The 20,239-nt window shown below is 44.3% G+C and overlaps 1 protein-coding gene across 1 annotated transcript in view; it reads left to right on the top strand.

The window, feature by feature from the left end:
- cntnap2 (contactin associated protein 2) overlaps positions 1-20,239 on the top strand; it is a 1,677,584-nt gene that overhangs the window by 1,476,863 nt on the left and 180,482 nt on the right. Inside the window, exon 16 of the mRNA XM_033050359.1 lies at positions 17,077-17,247. Within this exon, the coding sequence (XP_032906250.1) occupies positions 17,077-17,247 (171 nt within the window). The remainder of the gene's footprint in view (positions 1-17,076; positions 17,248-20,239) is intronic.

The raw sequence follows: 20,239 nt of genomic DNA, 5'->3' as shown, positions 1-20,239 counted from the left end.
TCGACTATGGGTGAACTGGGATTGGGGACTGGACTTTGTGCCTTCCCTCATGGTGGGAGCCATTGTGGGGGGATGTTCTTTATGTTTAAATCTCTTATTAATGTTATGTCTGTATTCTTTCTTTATGTGCTGCATTGGCAAGAAGCATTTCACTACACCTAGGTGTATGTGACCAATAAATAACCTTTGAACCTTTGAACCTTTGAATTCTGGCTTACTGGTATGCCCAACAGACTATGCAAATAAAATTGGGCAAAAGGGTCTCAGCCCCATTTGGGGTTAACAATGGTGTTAGACAAGGGGGAATGTTGTCTTCAGTCACTTTTAATCTCGATATTGATGATCTGTCCAAACAATTGAAAGCCTGTAATACTGGGTGCATGATTGGTAATATTTTAGTGAACCATATTATGTATGCAGGTGATCTTGTGGTCTTTAGTCCATCTAGCGCTGGTCTCCAGCAGCTCCTTACTATATGTTCTGTGTATGGTGTGGAACATGATATCCAATATAATGCTAGTAAGAGTGCTGTTATGATCTGTAGAACCAAAGAGGATAAATGTCTAAACTTTCCTGATTTTAAATTGTCTCACAATAATCTTAGTGTCTGTAATAAGGTAAAATATCTTGGACATTTTATTACAGAACAGATGATGAGGATATTTATAGGCAACGCCGTATGCAGTATGTACAAGCAAATATTCTCTTACGCAAGTTTGGTGCGTGTACAGATGGAGTGAAGATGTCTGTTCAAAGCATATTGTACACCACTCTGTACTGCACACCTGTGGTCTAAACACAGAAAAACAAGTTTACCGAGACTTAAAGTAGCTTATAATGATGCCATGAGAATACTACTAAAGAAACCTAGATGGTGTAGTGCAAGTGAAATGTTTGTGGCTGCAGGAGTCAGTACTTTACAAGCTATCCTAAGAAATCTTATGTATAAATATATTTACCGGATTAATTACTCTGAAAATGAAACCATCTCGGTCTTATCAAACATAAGGTTCAGCACTACACGCTACCAATCCCAGCTGTGGAGACATTGGTATAGTTGTCTCGTTTTTGGACACTGATTTTTTTTATTCTGGATCTTAAGCCATGTATTGTGTTTTTGTATATTATTCATGGTGCTCTTATAAGTAATTTACTAAGCTTTTATATGTAATTTATTGTGTTTTTATATGCAATTTATTCTATGTAATGCTGTCTTTTATCTGGACCTTGAGTCTGTAATAAAAGTTTAATGAATGAATGAATAGTCAAATAATTCAGATAGCCGATTAGCAGTTGAATTTTTAGTATTAACAAGAAAACAGTGGGCCTTTGCTATTTAGAAATAACCTTAATTTGTCCAAATAAATGGCATTTAAGAAGCTTTTAGATAGCCAAATGGATATGTGGAGAATGGAAGGATATGAGCACATATAGGCAGATGAGGTTAGTTTATCTTGGCATTATGTTCAGCATGGACAATGTGGGTTGACGCAGCCATACGCAGCCAAAGAATAGGAAGAGTATCCTCTTGATGTAATCTCAATTACTTAACAAGATTCCGTCAAGCAGGCTACACTTTTTAGTTTTACCACATAGACTGCAAAAGCACAAAGCTAACAATGGATCAATAGGAATGATGTAGTGTGACTGTTCACTTGTGGCTATATTTGTTATAATCCCCAAAGGATGTAGATGTGAGTCAAAGGTGGCATCATGGCACTCATGCTCAGTGCTATTCTAAGCAGTTCTCTTTCTACAAGGTTGATTAATGACCACTGATAACAAGTGAGTTAAAAGATTCACTCTGCTGTGTGTTAAAGGCTTCCTTATGTTAATAACATGCAATGTAGAGCATTCCATAACCATTCAGTCAAATCAAATTCCAAGACATTGCATCATTAAGTACAAAGTGCAGGAAAATGTCTCTGTTGACTTCTGCTGACCTCAATACTGACAGGCTACTCGATGCCATACTGAGTCAAATGCTGCCCTGATGTAGATAGCAGCTATTCTTAGGTTTCCTCTGTCTCTCTGTCCTAAATCACAATGGCAAGGCCTGGAGCAGAATGGTTCTGCTGAATGTAGTTCAATGAAATGGTTATTGTTGCATGAATCTCACTAGATAACACCGTCAATGACTCTTTCCAGCACATTACTACTGACTGGGACGAGGCTACTAGATATGGAAATGATCACATTATATTCATCCCCTTTTTGTCAAACACCTACAAGGATCATTTGGAACTCTACAATTAGCTTCTAACCTCAGAGAAATACAAGCCATGTTTTTGCAACCTGTCTTCTTATTTAAAATTCTTTAAAGTTCTGATACTAAGTATCTGGGCTGTACTTAGTACAAGGCCAAAAAGATTTACAATGAAGGATAGTAATTTAAAGAGCACAGTTAAAATGATGAACCATATAGTAGTTACATCCTGTTAGGATTTTTTAGCTGGTTTAAATATATGCCAATTCGCATGTTTTGGTAATGAAAATGTAATTTTGATCTGTTCGAGTTCAATGCTGACTATGGGTGCTGTCTGTATGGAATTTATACGCTCTCGCTGTGACCATGTGGGTATTATCCAGGTGCTTCGGTTTCCACTAACACTCCAAAGACATACAGGTTAGTACAGGGGTCAGAAACCTACAGCCCCCTGGCCAAATGCGGACCGTAACCCGAAATCATCCGGCCTGCAAGCGTATTTATTTTCCTGTAATTATCCGGTCCGCAGACTTTCATCATCTTCTGTATTTCCCGGGCCCGAGGCCGTGGCGCCCAGACACGGTGACGCAAGGATGCCAGGAGGCCTGCGCTGGCGGCTGCAATGAAGGAGCCGCCCCAAGCGTAGGGCAGCGCCGAGCGCTGAGCTCTGGCTGTACCGCATCCTGCACAAAGCCGCCGGCACAGCCGCGCACCTTCTGTGTCTGAGCTTCACTGTCGGGATTGGGGTTGTCAATAGGGATGTAGCCCGCCATCCGCTCACAGACATGCGTCCTGGACCCAATGCAGAACAAGGTTGCCGACCTCTGGGTTAGTAGGTTAATTGGATCCGGTAAAAATTGTAAATTTTCCCTAGTGTGTATGGTAGTGCTAGTGTACGGGGTGATCGCTAGTCGGCGCGGACCGAAAAGCCTGTTTCCATGCAATATTTCTAAAGTAAAGACTAAACTAAAGTAACGGATGAGTGAAACAAGAAGTTGCAGAGGGTAGAGGGCTCTGTGGAAGGTGGAAAAGGGCGGAGATGGGAAGATATGACTGGTGGTTGGATCACGTTGGAGGTGATGGAAATGTCAGAGTGTGATGTGTTTGATACAGAGGCTGGTGTGGTGAAAGGTGAGGACCAGGGGAACTTTATCCTTGTTCCAACTGGGGGGAGGGTAGCAAGACCGGACCTCCGGGACACAGAGGAGACACGGGTGGGAAATCAATCTAAGACAGAAGGGGGAAAATCACGTTTACTAAAGGAAGAGGACATGTCCTGGAATGGAAATTCTCATCTTGGGTGCAGATGCAACAGAGAAAGAGAAATTGAGAGTTGGAAATAGCGCCTTTGTGTCTGTTTCCATGCTGTATGGCTGTCTTGACTATTTCTCTACATAACCTCAATAATTTGGGAGTTGCTGCACTAGAGTGTCTTTAAATTATACTTAATAGTTTGCTACTTGTTTTTCTGACCAAGCTCTGACCTGAATGGATCTGGCACAATTCACCCTAAATTCCATTGGAGTGGATTGGCTAGAGGAATCTTTGGTGACAAGGTGTACAAATTTAACGTGTTACACATTCTCAATGTTGCGTAATTTATGATTTCATTTGGGCCGTGAAGTGTCTGGGCCAATGATAGTGATACAGAATTGGTTTCATGGAAGGAAGGAAAGGATGGTGGTGGAAGGATCTTTATTCAGACTGGAAGCCTGTGGCATGTGGTGTGCCTCAGTGTACGGTGCTGGGCCCATTGCTGTCTGTATTTTATTTCACGATTTGGATGAGAATGTACAATGCATTAGAAAGTTTGTAGATGACACTAAAGTAGGTTGCATTGTAGATAGTGAAGATGGTAATTATAAATTACAGCAGGCTTTTGATTACGTGGGCATGTGGGCTGAGGGATGGTTAATGAAGGTTAATGCAGATAAGTGCGAGGTATTACAGTTTGGGAAGTCAAACCAGGACAGGACCTTCACAGTGAACATTAGGGGCCTGGGGAGTGTTGTAGAGCAGAGGGGTCCAGGAGTACAGATATATAGTTCTATGAAAGTGGTATCAGAAGTAGATGAGTGGCTGCAGGGTGACTTGGACAGGTTGGGTGAGTGGGCATATGCATGGCGGATGCAGTATAATGTGGATAATCAAGAGGTTATTCACTTTGGAGGCAAGAATAAGAAGGTACAGCTGTTATTTAAACAGCAGGCAGTGAAAAAAGCAAATGCCATGTTTCATAGCGAGAGGATTTGAGTACAGGAGCAAGGAAATTCTACTGCAGTTGCACAGGGCCCTGGTGAGACCACACCTGGAGTATTATGTGCAGCTTTGGTGTCCTAATTTAAGGAAGGACATTCTTCCTATTGAGGGAGTGCAGCGTAGGTTCACCAGGTTAATTCCCGGGATGGCGGGATTGACATATGATGAAAGAATGGATCGACTGGGCTTATATTCACTGGAATTTAGAAGGATGAGACATATAAAATTATCAGAACCAGCGGTTACAGTTTAAGAATAAGGGGTAGGCCAATTAGGATTGAGATGAGGGAAAAACTTTATCACCCAGAGAGTTGTGAATCTGTGGAATTCTCTGCTACAGAAGGCAGTGGAGGTCAATTCACTGAGTGTACTCAAGTGTTAGATATAACTCTTAGGGCTGACAGAATCAAGGAATATGGGGAGAAAGCAGGAATGGGGTACTGATTTTGGATGATCAGCCATGATCATATTGAATGGTGATGCTGGCGTGAAGGGCCGAATGGCCTACTCCTGCAGCTGATTTCTATGTTTCTATGTTTCTAAGAAGGCTCTTGGTGCACTGGCCTTCATCAGTCAGGGTATTGTATGGAAGTAGGGACGTTATGTTACAGTTGTACAAGATGTTGGTAAGGCCACATTCAGAATACCGTGTTCAGTTTTGCAATAGGAAGAATGTTACAGGAAGAATGTCAAGACTGTCATTAAGCTGGAACGAGTGCAGGGAAGGATGTTGCCAAGACTTCAAGAGTCAAGAGTGTTTTATTAGCATATGTCCCAAAACGGAACAATGAGATTCATACTTGCAGCAGAACAACAGATATGTAAACATAGCAGCATGCAATAACCATAATAAACAACAAAATAGTTTGGTATGCATATATATAATGTACTGGAAACAGTGAGATCAAAGACCAGAGCACATGAGTTTAAGGTGAGAGGCAGAATAGAATTTAATAGAAAGCTGAGGGGCAACATTTTCACTCAGTACGATAACAGCATTTAACAAATACAGACAGGTACATGGATAGGAAAAGTTTAGAGACATTTAGGCCAAATGGGGTCAAAAGGGATTATTTTAGATGTGGCATCTTGATCAGCATGGACGAGCTGGGTGGGCTTGGGTCTGTGCTGAATGACTCTGCTACAATTACTCTCAGCACCCTAAAATCTAGAAGAGGGAAAATACCTTGACTTCCTGTTCTTGCTGATTATCCAGTGGGCCTTGCAGAAAGAATGGGATGTGAAGAATGTGCAACCATGTACTCTGATGGTCATGCTATTATGAAATAACTTCATTGCTAAGTCATGGAGCATAGATCAGTACAGCACATGAATAGGCCCTTCAGCCCAAAACATATGTGCCAAACATAATGACAAGATTAACTTTTATCAGCCTGCATATAATCTACATTCCTCCATTCTCTGCACATCCACATGCCTCTCTAAAAGTGTCTTAAATGCCACTATTGTAGCTGCCTGCACCATCACGTTTGCAGTGCATTCCAGGCACTAACCAACCTCAGTGTAAATAGCTTTCCCTGCACATCTCCTTTAAAGTTTGCCTCATTTCACCTTAAAGCTATACCCTCTGGTATTTGATATTTACATCCTGGGAAAAAAATTCTGACTGTCTACTGTACCAATGCCTTTCATAATGTTATATACTTCTGTTCGGTCTCCCTTCAGAGAAAAAAATCAAAGTTTGTCCTCTCTCTCTCTCTGAAGTTGATACCTCCTAAACCAGGCATCATTATTGTAAATCCCCTCTGCAACCTTTCCAAAGCTTCCACATCCTTCCTGTAATGGAAAGACCAGACCAGTCTCCTGTACAATTAAGTGACATATAGAGCAGTGGCTGGAACCGATGACCCATATCCCTTTCAGAATCTTTAAGCATCGTAGGAGAATTGATAGTTGGCATCTGTCCATCTGCAAGAGAAGATGGTGGAGAATTAATAATAATCAAATTTATCTGCAGGAAAAGATGCTTTGTAAATTATGTAATGCATAATATGAGAAAGGTGGGTTGGAAAGATATATAGGCATAAGACATCACACCAACCTGAACACCATTAATCAAATTAATGTAGCATTTACGAATTCTGTTCTTTCCAGACCATCACATGTTAGATATCAGTTACCGTGACTTTTGTGTGAACATTACTTGTCGGCTGAAGCACGGAGGCAGTGTTGTTTTCAATATCACATCTGTCATTTGCAAAAAGAATGGGCTGATGCTAATCAAGAATAACAGCAGAGTCCCTTCCATCTCCTCTTCCATTCATCGAGCATATCACACGCTGCGGTTATTTTTAAATGCTACCGTGGAGCTGGTTTCGTGGCTGCAAGTGGGGTTTCTATGAATTATGGCCCAGAGCAAAACTTAACTCAGTGGGGACCTAAATCATAAATGCAGCTTCTGGGGCTTTGCAGGATTTCCCATCAATTGATCTTACTTGCACAAACATTTTCTACACTTAGTTTTTAAAATGTACTCCCATTGGAAAGAGTTGTGTAATTGGACTGCAGGTGCTTAAAATCCATCCAGTCAGTTCAACTCAAGAAGTTACCTCACCTTACCTTATTTACCTTACCTTAAGGTGCTACATTACCTTAGGGCGACACGGTGGCGCATCAGTAGAGTTGTTGCCTTACAGTGCTTGCAGCACCGGAGACTCGGGTTCAACTGGTGCTGACTGTAGGGAGTTTGTACGTTCTCCCCGTGACTGCGTGGTTTTTCTCTGAGATCTTCAGTTTCCTCCCATACTCCAAAGAGGTACAGGTATGTGGGTAAATTGGCTTGGTATAAGTGTAAATTGTCCCACATGTGTGTAAGATAGTGTTAATGTGTGGGGATCACTGGTCAGTGCAGACTTGGTGGGCCAAAGGGCGTGTTTCTGCCCCGTATCCCTAAACTAAAACTAAAACTACATGACGCACCTCTCTTATGTACTTTTCTATCTTTATCATGGAGCAAAGAAAATGGTGATGCCTTTCTGCCCACCGGGCCCGCACCGACCAATGATCCCTGCACATTAATGGGCCTGTCCCACTTAGGTGATTTTTCAGCGAACTGCGGCGACTGTCAAGTTGTCAGCACTCGCCTGAAAAACCGGCAACTGGAACGGCGACTGTCAGAGTGGAACACACAAACACATCGCTTCCTTCACCAGCCCGTTATGCAGGGGGACAGGGCAAGCGGGGGGAGCGCTGTCTAAAAATTTCACATGGTGCAAAGCCAAGGTGATACAGACACACACTGCGATAAACAGGAAGGTTGGCGCTGTAATTAAGATGGCTAGCACAGTGTACGGTAAGTCCTTTAAAAGGGGGGGGGGGTAAGGGGGGGGGGGGGAGAAGGGGGGAGAAGGAGTGGACACAAGACTGAAAAAGGTGAATTTATTATGGGGAACAAGGAAATGGCAGATGAGTTGAACAGATACTTTGGATCCGTTTTCACTAAGGAGAACACAAACAATCTTCGTGATATATTAGTAGCCAGAGGATCTGGGGTGATGGACGAACTGAAGGAAATCCACACTTGGCAGGAAATGGTGTTGGGTAGAGTGATGGGACTGAAGGCTGATAAATCCCCAGGGCCTGATGGTCTGCATCCCAGAATACGTAAGGACGTGGCTCTAGAAATTGTGGACGCATTGGTGATAATTTTCCAATGTTCTATAGATTCAGGATTAGTTCCTGTGGATTGGAGGGTAGCTAATGTTATCCCACTTTTTAAGAAAGATGGAAGAGAGAAAACAGGGAATTATAGACCAGTTAGCCTGATCCAGTTAGGGAAGATGCTGGAGTCAATAATAAAAGTTGAAATTGAGGCACATTTGGATAGCAGTAACAGGATCGGTCAGAGTCAGCGTGGATTTACGAAGGGGAATTCATGTTTGACTAATCTTCTGGAATTTTTTGAGGATGTAACTAGGAAAATGGACAAGGGAGAGCCAGTGCATGTAGTGTACCTGGACTTTCAGAAAGCATTTGATAAGATCCCACATAGGAAATTATGGGCAAAATTAGGGCACATGGTATTGGGGGTAGAATGCTGACATGGATAGAAAATTGGTTGGCAGACAGGAAACAAAGAGTAGGGATTAACGGGTCCCTTTCAGAATGGCAGGCAGTGACTAGTGGGGTACCGCAAGGCTCGGTGCTGGGACCGCAGCTATTTACAATATATATCAATGATTTAGATGAAGGGATTCAAAGTAACATTAGCTAATTTGCAGATGACACAAAGCTGGGTGGCAGAGTGAACTGTGAGGAGGATGCTATAACAATGCAGTGTGACTTGGACAGGTTGTGTGAGTGGGCAGATGCATGGCAGATGCTGTTTAATGTGGATAAATGTGAGGTTATCCACTTTGGTAGCAAAAACAGGAAGGCAGATTATTATCTAAATGGTGTCAAGCTGGGAAAAGGGGAAGTACAACGGGATCTGGGGGGTCCTTCTTCATCAGTCAATGAAAGTAAGCATGCAGATACAGCAGGCAGTAAAGAAAGCGAATGGCATGTTGGCCTTCATAACAAGAGGAGTTGAGTATAGTAGCAAAGATGTCGTTCTGCAGTTGTATAGGGCCCTAGTGAGACCACACCTGGAGTATTGTGTGCAGTTTTGATCCCCTAATTTGAGGAAGGACATTCTTGCTATTGAGGGAGTGCAGCGCAGATTTACAAGCTTAATTCCCGGGATGGCGGGACTGTCGTATGCTGAGAGAATAGAGCGGCTGGGCTTGTATACTTTGGAGTTTAGAAGAATGAGAGGGGATCTTATTGAAATATATAAGATTATTCAGGGTTTGGACACGCTAGAGGCAGGAAACATGTTCCCGATGTTGGGGGAGTCCAGAACCAGGGGCCACAGTTTAAGAATAATGCGGCTTTTACACGGGGCGACTTGACGCAAGAGTTAACCAGAGTTCAACATCGTGGGAACCTCGTGCGATAACAGTGCGGCATTCGTGGACCACCGTGGACCACCGTAGCGCTAACGGCAGGTCATCGTGTAACTTGGTCACTCGGGAGAAAATTCAAGAAAATTGGAATTTCTCCAAGAGTGACTTGTACACTTGTGGTTGAGTATTGCAACATTATATGAACGTAGTGGCCAGTGCGATATCCGTGCGATATCCGTAATAACTCTTGCGGGTACCGTGGGAACTCCTGCGAACGGTGAACCCGGAAGCTGGACAGAGGGGACAGAAGGTGATTAAAAAAGGTGGTCTCAAAAGGACACATGGGAACATGTGTCCTTCGAGGACGTCCCACCTAATTGTCATTGTTGGATAATCTTTTTAACAGGAACACTTGCAGAGATGGCTCCCAGAAAATCTCAAAGGAAGGGGGAAAAGCGGGTCAGAGATGTTTTTGCCATGCAGGAGAATGAGGAGGAGACGCAGCAAGAGAGACAGGTGGAGAGGCAACAGGAGATGCCACAGATAACACTGCCTGTGGGCTCCTTGGAGCAGGGAGAGGGTGAGCAAGGTGCAATTCAGATTGCCTCCCCAGTAGCCGTTGTAGGAATAGCCTCTACAGACGCTTATGTAAAGGGAAGATGGCAGAAGGTAAAGCCATATAACTTCACCAGGGAACAAGAGGGGGAACTTGTAGAATGGTTCCAATTTAACGAGATTCTGTACGATAAATCCAGAGAGGATTATAGAAACAGGGAGAGGAAAAGGAACCTGCTGGAGACGAAGGCTGCCGAGTTTCCCGAGTGCTCATGTGAGTTTATATAACGATATATAAGTTCATCAAGAGGAGAACCATTTAATGTTATCCAAGATTTTAAAACATACATTGCTATTGATGTAAAAGTTCTGTGTTTGCAGTAAACTTAAACTTCTCTTATAAGTCTGTCTGTCTGCCCTGCAGCTGCAAAGTAAAAAAGTCGCAGACAGCTTTTACACCCTCTGTGTTTGAAGTTTAAAGAGCCATAAAAAGAATTATGCATGAGGGCAGGCAATTCTCACTTGTAATGCTTGCCTTTAAAAAGGCCATCTGTATTTACCAACTTGTGCTCAGGTATCCAAGAAGCACAAGAAATAGCACATTAAATGCGGAGGGCAGGCTCTATTTACTGTTCAGAACTTTTAATATAACGGAATACATCCAATGCTTGAAGTTCTATTTAATTCCACCACTCTACTGTAATGCAGATGACCAACTCATGCAATGGTTCACTAATCAGAGGACCGTCTATGGAAAGGTCACCGCACTTGGGACCAAAACAGGGTCAGCTGTCAGTCTTCTTCAGCAGAGGTCCCAAATTATTCTTTAACTCATTAAAGAGCTCGGGTGAAATTCTGACAAAGTTTTTGAATGCACTTGTATCCTCTTCGCACAGCACATTAAGCAGTTGCTCATATTGTCCAAATTGAGCTCTCCGTTGAAAGATGGGCTTCACCCAGTGAGACTTCCTCTTAATTCTCTTTTTAATTAATTTCTCCCTTCTGCCTTCAAGCAAACGTTTTCGATGCACATAGTGGGCAGCTGCATGCAGCGCGACAATGAAAAAAACCAACATCCTGTACTCGAAATTATTTCGTAAAGGCATGTCTCCAAATGAGCCGATTCAACCAAGGGAGGATATATATAGTGTGTGAAAAAAAAAGTTACATCATTTGTGTCACGTGTAGTTCACGATGTTCATTCAAGATTTAACGCGACTGCTCGGGAAACGGCCAAGTAACTCGCACGAATAACATAAATGCCGAGTACCGTGGGAACTCTTTATCTACTGCCGTTATATCGTGCGAGACTCGTGCTGGACCACGACCTCTTCACTCTGGTGACATCTTGCGTCAACTCGCCCCGTGAAAAGGGGGTTTAAGGGTAAGCCATTTAGAACGGAGACGACAAAACACTTTTTCTCACAGAGTTGTGAGTCTGTGGAATTCTCTGCCTCAGAGGGCGGTGGAGGCCGGTTCTCTGGATACTTTCAAGAGAGAGCTAGATAGGGCTCTTTAATAGAATAGAATAGAATAGCCTTTTTATTGTCATCCAGACCAAAGTCTGAACGAAATTTAAGCAGTCATACATATAATACAATACAATAAAAAACAACAATAAACACATATTAACATCCACCACAGTGAGTCCACCCAACATCTCCTCACTGTGATGGAGGCAAAAGTCTTAGGGCTGCAGTCTCTTCCCTCCTCTTCTTCTGCGCTGAGGCGATACCCCCCGGGCGATGTTAAAACCTGTCCTCGCGGCTCAAACACCGCGGCCCGGGGTAGTCGAAGCTGCCGCTCACCAGACCTGCTGACGCAGCCGCTGGCCCGCGGCCGAACCCCCGGTCTCAGGCCACCGCCACCAGAACTGCCGTCCCAGCCCCCGGAGCATCGTTCCAGCCCCGAGCCAGATCGCCCTCACGTGAGTACTGCCACCGTCTCAGCCTCGCGCCAGGCCGCCGCTCCTCCCTCGGGCTGGGCCGCCCCGACCGGGCACCGCTCCTTCCTCAGGCTGGGCCGCCCCGACCGGACGCCGCTCCTCCCTCGCGCCAGGCCGCCCCGACCGGACACCGCTCCTCCCTCAGGCTGGGCCGCCCCGACCGGGCGCCGCTCCTCCCTCGCGCCAGGCCGCCCCGACCGGGCGCCGCTCCTCCCTCAGGCTGGGCCGCCCCGACCGGGCGCCGCTCCTCCCTCGGCTGGGAACGCCGTACCTCCCCGAGCTCGGCCACTCCGACGGGAGCCCCGTTCCTTCCTCGGGCCGGCCGTCACAGCCCCTCACGAAAGCCCTGTTCCAGCCCCGAGCCGGGCCGTCCTCACGGGAGCGAGCTCAGTGCGAGTCCTGGCGGGCTCTGCCTCCTGAGCCTCGAGGTCGCCAGCTCCGCCATTAGGCCTCAGCGCAGACGGAGGCAGAGAAGGGGAATACGACAAAAAAGTCGCATTCCCCCGCAGGGAGAGACAGCAAGCCCCGTTTCAACCCCCCCCCCCCCAAAACACAAACTAAAAACCAAAACTAGACTAACCGAAACAAAAATAAACAACCCAAAAAACACAAAACAAACAGGACTGCCGGAGAGCCGCTGCAGCCAGAGCCGCGCCGCCACTAAGATAGCGGAGTCAGGGGATATGGGGAGAAGGCAGGAACGGGGTACTGATTGGGGATGATCAGCCATGATCACATTGAATGGTGGTGCTGGCTCGAAAAGCCGAATGGCCTACTCCTGCACTATTGTCTATTGTCTAATAAGCCAGAGAAACACGGCTGTGAAGCTCGGCGGACATTTAACATTACCGGTCATTTATCCTTGGTTCTGAAAACAACTGCTTATCTTTCTTTTTCCCAATGAGCCAATGAAATTCACTGGTCAGCACCGGCAACAACCTACGAGAACCTCCGAGAACCTTCGACCTCCTGGCAACCCAATAGGGCCTCCTGGCGACCTACCTATGGCACGAGAATACTCGCTACTCTCCATGGCAGCTTCATTCTGGTCGCCGCGAATTTTTCAACATGTTGAAAAATTAGTGGCGACCATAATGAGGCCGCGACTCGTTCCCAGAATACGGGAACTCCTCGCGACCATGAAGGCGACACCACGGCAACTGCCCTCGAACGTGTGGGGACCATGCTGTGACTGCATAGTCTCCTGCAGTCACCTAAAAAGTCGCCTAAGTGGGACAGGCCCACAACACTTGTCCTACACACACTAGGACAGTTTTACCCAATTTTTTTAGCCAACAAACCTGTACGTTTGGGTCGACAGATGGCACAATGGGCTAAGTGTTCGGCTGGCGACCGGAAGGTAGCCGGTTCAAATCCCGCTTGGAGTGCATACTGTCGTTGTGTCCTTGGGCAAGAAACTTCACCCACCTTTGCCTGTGTGTGAATGTGTGTGAGTGATTGGTGGTGGTCGGAGGGGCCGTAGGCGCAGATTAGCAGCCACGCTTCCGTCAGTCTGCCCCAGGGCAGCTGTGGCTACAGAAGTAGCTCACCACCACCGAGTGTGACTGAGGAGTGTATGAATAATGCGATGTAAAGCGCCTTGAGTATTCTAGAAAGGCGCTATATAAATCCCATCCATTATTATTATTATTACGTCTTCCGAAATGCTGCCTGACACACTGTGTTACTCTCGCACTTTGTGTCTGTTTTGATAAACCAGCATCTGCCATTCCTTATTTCTAAATAAAATATTATTGCACAATTCAATACATATTTTTATTTATTCATCTTCATTGTCTGTTGCTACTGGAAATGCAACGGCCAAAATATTGCATGAATACTGTTGTTACATCATAGAGATACTTACATTTCAGATCATTTGGTAATATTGATTTAAAAAACTACAGATGTTGGAAACATGTATGAAATTTTAGAAAGAAAATGCTGGAAACGTTCAACGGGTCAGACAGTTTCTGTGGAAAGAGAAATACTGCTTTAGGGGGCCAAACACGGGCAAGTGGGACAAATGAAGATGAGCTCCTTGGTCAGCATAGGCAAGATGGGCTGAAGGGCCTGTTTCATGCTGTATGACTCTGACATTATGACCGTTGGAGGTAAAAGGGAAGGTGGTATATGCAGGTATTGCAAGTCTGTTTCCTCGTTCACAGATATTGCCTGACCTGCTGAGTGATTCCTGCATTTTCTGTATTGATTTTATGATCTTAGTTACTTTGCTCTTCATATACTGGGCACCAGCTTTGCTGGGTCCACAAGATATACAGAAAGGTTGTGCCACCCTTTGGAGATTTGGGGCCATTTTGGGTTCCTCGCTGTATCTCCGGCAGCTTTGTTGTAGTATTTGACTGTTTCTATTGGCAAGTTTGGATGAAAGTATATTTGACAGGATTTACTTTCAATTAATTCACTCTTTTAAAGAGCTTCTAAAATGGTATATTAATGTCACTTTGCTTACTAATGATATCCACTTCAGATCCATAATGGCCATTATTATATTAATAGCTTCCACTTTACTCCGATGACGAGCTAATAATTCTCAACATTATCCCTTGTTTTCAAAATGGCAACCGTTATTCTTTGAAAGCCCAATTGAACATTATCTGCCAAGATACAGTTTAATTAGGTTTTTCCAATTATTCCAAACTACTTTTTTACAACAAATTGGATTTGTGGCTGTTTAACTTCATCTACACTGTTTTTGTTCAGTGAATTTCCCATTGGTAAGAGGCTGCTCAAAATGTTTGTTTCTCCGACAGTGACAAATGTATATCGTGCAATATGTTTGTTAACCAGAGAGGGATGATTTCAATGCTTGAGTACGCTAATGTGGAATGATGAAACTATATCATCATTCCCAGACTAGGATCAATTAATGCATCAATGATGCTCCTGCAACACTGGTCTTCAGGTTCATAAATCTCGGTCACTATTCATACCATTTTGGTATGGCATTGTCAGTTGAAATGGATGACTTTAATTAGCGCTTTTAAGCGAGAAAATTAGTTTCTTGAATCACTCAGTAAATGCATTTTCTGATGTACTATTCAGGTATGCAAAACAAAACTGCCTGCTAACCAAACGTGTGAGCTGGTCTCAGCTGATTTGCACCACTGTTTGATGTTCACTGATACCCATTGATAGAATGAAACAAAGTGCTGGAGTCACTCAACATGGCAGGCAGCATCTCTGGGGGAAAAGGATAGGTGACATTTTGGGTCATGATCCTTCTGGTAATGAAGAAGGGTTCGGACCCGAGACGTCATCTATCCTTTTTCTCCTGAGATGCTGCCTGATATAAACCAGCATCTGCAGTTCTTTGTTTCTACCCATTGATAGAACATCTATTCTAGGTCCAGAACAAGGGGTCACAGTTTAAGGATAAGGGGGAAATCTTTTAGGACCGAGATGAGAAAAACATTTTTCACACAGAGAGTGGTGAATCTCTGGAATTCTCTGCCACAGAAGGTAGTTGAGGCCAGTTCATTGCCTATATTTAAGAGGGAGTTAGATGTGGCCCTTGTGGCTAAAGGGATCAGGGGGTATGGAGAGAAGGCAGGTACAGGATACTGAGTTGGATGATCAGCCATGATCATATTGAATGGCGGTGCAGGCTCGAAGGGCCGAATGGCCTACTCCTGCACCTATTTTCTATGTTTCTATTAGCTTAGGTTTATTATTGTCATGTGTACCAAGATACAATGAAAAGCTTTTCACTGTATACTCCATATACATGCATGTATATACATATGCATATGGAGACTTTCTTTTGAGGTCCCTCTTTCATTGTTAAATACCCTATTGTCTGAGAGATAACATTATCTAGGTGCAGAAAATCATGAGGAGCCCAGATAAGGTGAATGCACAGACATTTTCCTTGGGTAGGGGTATCAAGAACTAGAGAGCATAAGTTTAAGGTGAGAGGGGGAAGATTCAATAGGAACCTGAGGGGCAACTGAGGGGTGGATATATGGAATGAGCTGCCTGGGGATGTAGTTGAGGCAGGTACAATCATAACATTTAAAAGATATCTGGAGAAGTACATGGGTAGAAAAGGTTTCGAGAGAATGTGGGTAAATGGGACTATCTTGGTCGGCTTGGACGAGTTGTGTCAAAGGGCCAGTTTTCATGATGTGTGATTCTGTGATTGTATTTGCTTTTGCACAGTATTTGATGTATCAACATCTTGTTAGCATTGAAATTCCATTGAATTGTGTCTGTGTGTGAACCAGCTGCCAAACAGGTTTACCTCCTTAAACTTTCCAGTTTCTGGTAATGAATTGTGTCCATGATCCAAAGCAAATAATCACTACTTATTTATTATAAGTGACAGCACTTCCTCACCAAGAATTGTGCACCCACATATGTTCTTTGTTATGGAAATGCTGCAATCAATGACTAATCAAGAGGTTAACTTCTCTTGTGCAAGAAATGCTTTAAGGCCCTGTCCCACTTACGTGTCCTTGGCACGCAAATTACGCGACCTCGTCGTCGCGTTGAGGTGCATGGGCATCGTGTGGCCGCGCGGGGCTGGTTCCACTGAGAAGCGTGGAGGGGTATGTAGTTGTGCGCTGTATTGCGCGGGGCTCCGAAATTTTGTAGCGAACTAAATCTTTGCGCGCCACCGGCCTGTCGCGTAACTGACGGCCAAAGTGGGACAGGCCCAAGACCCAGGCGTGACGCAATGTCTCACCTTCAACAGCAGCAGAAGCAGGCAAACGATCGCGGAGGTCGGCCTGGGGCTCACGGCCGTTGCGGATCCGGATCTGCCCCCACTTCTACTCCCAGAGCGGGGCCAAGAAAATTGAAGATAGACACAAAATGCTGGAGTAACTCAGCGGGACCGGCAGCATCTCTGGAGAGAAGGAATGGATGACATTTCGGGTCAAGACCCTTCTTTCAGACTGAAGAAGAGTCTCAACCCGAAACATCACCCATTGCTTCTCTCCAGAGATGCTGCCAGTCCCGCTGAGTTACTCCTGCATTTTGTGTCCATCTTCAAATGACGTCACGCGCTCCAGACGGCTATGCATCCTCAACGCGACCATGAGGTCGTGTAATTAGCGTGCCAAGGACACGTAAGTGGGACAGGGGCTTTACTTTGAATCATAACTGATGATATTTCAGCTTTCAACTTGTCAAATCAGCCAGGTCGTTTCTACCTCTCTCTCTTTTGTTCTCTCCATCAGGAAACTATTGGAATGCTGCCTCATTCAATACTCCTTCCTCCTATCTCCACTTCTCAACTTTCCATGGAGAGACCAGCGCTGATATCTCATTTTACTTCAAGACCTCAGCACCTTACGGAGTCTTCCTTGAAAATCTGGGCAACACTGACTTTATAAGACTTGAGTTGAAATGTAAGTTGATCTGGAAAAGCATAATTTCACTTTTATCACTGTAAGTTATATTTAAATGTAAGTTATCTTACAAAAATCTACTAATAGTATTTAGTTATTATCATTTTTGAAAGTAAGTTGCACTGATCAAACTATTTAAAAGCAAATTTATAAAAAATAAATAAACTGATGTCCATGCATTATAGCACATTCAACCCAGTTTTAACCGGTTTCTGAAGCAGAAGATAAGAGGGCATGGAATTGGATGGGTGTGTTGGCTTGGACTGAATACTGGTTAACACAAAAAGCTGAGAATCAGAATAAACAGTTACTTTTCAGGCTGGAAAGGTGTAATGCTTGAAGAGCCTCAAGGATCAGTTCTTGGTCCATTATTATTTACCATATACAGGTACTGTATATTAATGATCTGAGATAATGGACAGAGTATAAGGTATCATTTGAGGAGGAGCCATCTTGGGGAACGGCTGCTAGCCAGCAGCCGTCCGTTTTAATTCGCTTTTTTTTAAGTTTTTAGTGAGTCCTGTTTTTTGTCCGTAGGAGATATGGACTTTTGAATGTGGGGGGTAGGGGTCAATTTTACTTCTAGGTCCCTACCTGGTCGGTGAGGCAGCTTTTTCTCCGGGCTGCCCGTCGACCCGTCCTCGTGGCCTACCAGCAGGCTTGGAGCGCCATTTCCTGGCGGGGACCGCCCAGCACCTCGGCCTCGGTGGCGGCACAGCGCTGGAGCGCTATCGCGGAGCGGAGCGGGCGATGCCTTGCCTGGGTCGCCGCGCTGGATCGACGCGCTGGAGCTCTGGTGATCTGAGACCGCTGTGTTCAACACCTCCGGGCTGCGGGTCTGCGGAGCAGAGCGGAGCGGGCGGCGCCGATTTCAACATGGGAGCTCCAAACCGGCGCGACCTTGTCGGTTTCGGAAGCCGCGGTCTCCAGCTAGATAGCGGCCGTTCCAGGTGGCCCAGCCGCTGAGAGGACTCTCCCGACGCCGGGGCAAGACCACCCGGTGAGAACGGCCAGGAACATCGGGCCTCCGTAGAGGCAATTGCGGTGGCCTCAATAGGCCTGACTTTGGGGAGAACTTGGGATAGGGACTGGACATTGTGCCTTCCCCCACAGTGGTGTCCATTGTGGGGGGATGATTTTTTGTCTGTAAGGTAATCCTGTTAGTCTTTGTCCAAGATGGCTGCCGTGAAGGGAGAGTGGACGCTGGCGCGCTTTAGCTGCCGCTGCTCTCTCTTCACATTGTGTTTCTGATTTTTGTTTTTGGACTGAATTCTGTTTTTAATTTGTGTTTCTGTGATGTCTTTATTATTTATTTTATTCTGATTTTATGTTTATATTCCTGTTAACCTATGAAAGGCGCCCAATAAATAAAATTTATTATTATTATTATTATTACCTAAGCATGCCAATGACACGAAAATGGATCAGAAATCATGCCACAATAAGGATATTTCGATTATGTTATGCAATGTAAATAGATCAAATGAGTGAGCAAAAACATGGCAAATTTAGTTTGATGAGAGTGTTGGATCATACGCTGCATACAGTCCGAGGAATTAAAAGGTAAACTGTCATCTTAATGGTGAGGAATTGAAAGGAGAGGAATATTGAGGGATCTAGATTTTTTTGTGCATCAATCACTAAAATGTTAATGGACAGGTGCACCTGTAATTAAGAAGGCATATGGCAATTTAGACCTTTTTGCAAAGTGATCAGAATTTAGAAATAACAAACTGTTATTGCATTTTAAAGGGTACTGCTGTCAACAGTCAACTAACTTGGGGAAGGATACAATAACATTGAAGACATTCCAAAAGGGATTCACTGATAAATTCTTGATGAGACAGTATTGAGCAGTTAAAGTTGGATCTGTACCCTTTGGAGTTTAGAAGAATGAGGGGTGATCTTTTTGAAACAGACTAGATCCGAAGGGGGTATGACAGGGTCAATGTTGAGATGTTTCCATTTGAGGGATATTCTGAAACAAGCCAACAGGATAAAGGGTCCAGTTAAAACTCGGATACACACGGATTTTCTCTTGTTCAGGGCGGTGAATCTATTGAATTCCCTCACCCCAGAGGATGTGGAAGATAGATTATTGGAGATAATTAAAATGGACTTTTGTTTTTGAAGATACAAAGGGAGTTGAGGCCTATGAGGAACTGGCACAGAAGTGGAGCTGAGGTCTTGGACATAATCATAATCATATTACATTGCAAGGTAGACATGAGGGGCCAGATAACCTATTCCCTGCTACTGTGTTCTTGTGTTCTTGTGCCGACATGATTCGAACAGCATTATATAACCAGGCAGTAAAGTCACCGATGTTACATACCATTTGATTGTGACCAGTGGTGTGGCACCAACCAGACCAAATAATTTGCCACCACTCACCTGCACACCAGATGTCAAATGACTGTTAATATTGAAAGTGTATCTAGTGATTGGAGGAGTATAGCAGAGATTACAGCGTTGCTCAACAAGGGAGTCAATAGTCAATGATGTTTTATTGCCATTTTTCCTGAAACAGTACAATGAAACTCTTACTTGCACCAGCTTAACATGTTTGTAAACACAGAGCACTTCCCACCCCATATCATAGTCAGCCTAAATTAACTTAAATTTGCAATGTAACAATGTTGGCTGAAACTTCAGCTGAGTACCATTGCTAAACTGAATGACAGAAAGAGATGCTGCGCCTATTAACAGGTTGTAGTCTCTTGCTCGAGGCACCTCATGAAAATGTTGTTTTCTTGCATATCCCTGTTTGCCCTGGACAAGAGGGGAATTGGACAAGAGGGGAATTGGCAGAGACTAAGATTGTCCATGCGCATGTTTTGGCAAACAACTGTCTATCAAAGGCTAATTATGGTCACATACGTTGGTCATTCAATGGCAGCAAGAAACATCAAAATCCTCAAAAAAAAAAGATTCTCCTGATCTTTACATTTTTTTCAATATACTGACAATTAATCAAGCACAATTTGTATGT

This window comes from Amblyraja radiata, chromosome 2 (assembly GCF_010909765.2).
Source record: "Amblyraja radiata isolate CabotCenter1 chromosome 2, sAmbRad1.1.pri, whole genome shotgun sequence".
Taxonomy (NCBI): domain Eukaryota; kingdom Metazoa; phylum Chordata; class Chondrichthyes; order Rajiformes; family Rajidae; genus Amblyraja; species Amblyraja radiata.
This window is presented reverse-complemented; position numbering and strand designations above follow the sequence as displayed.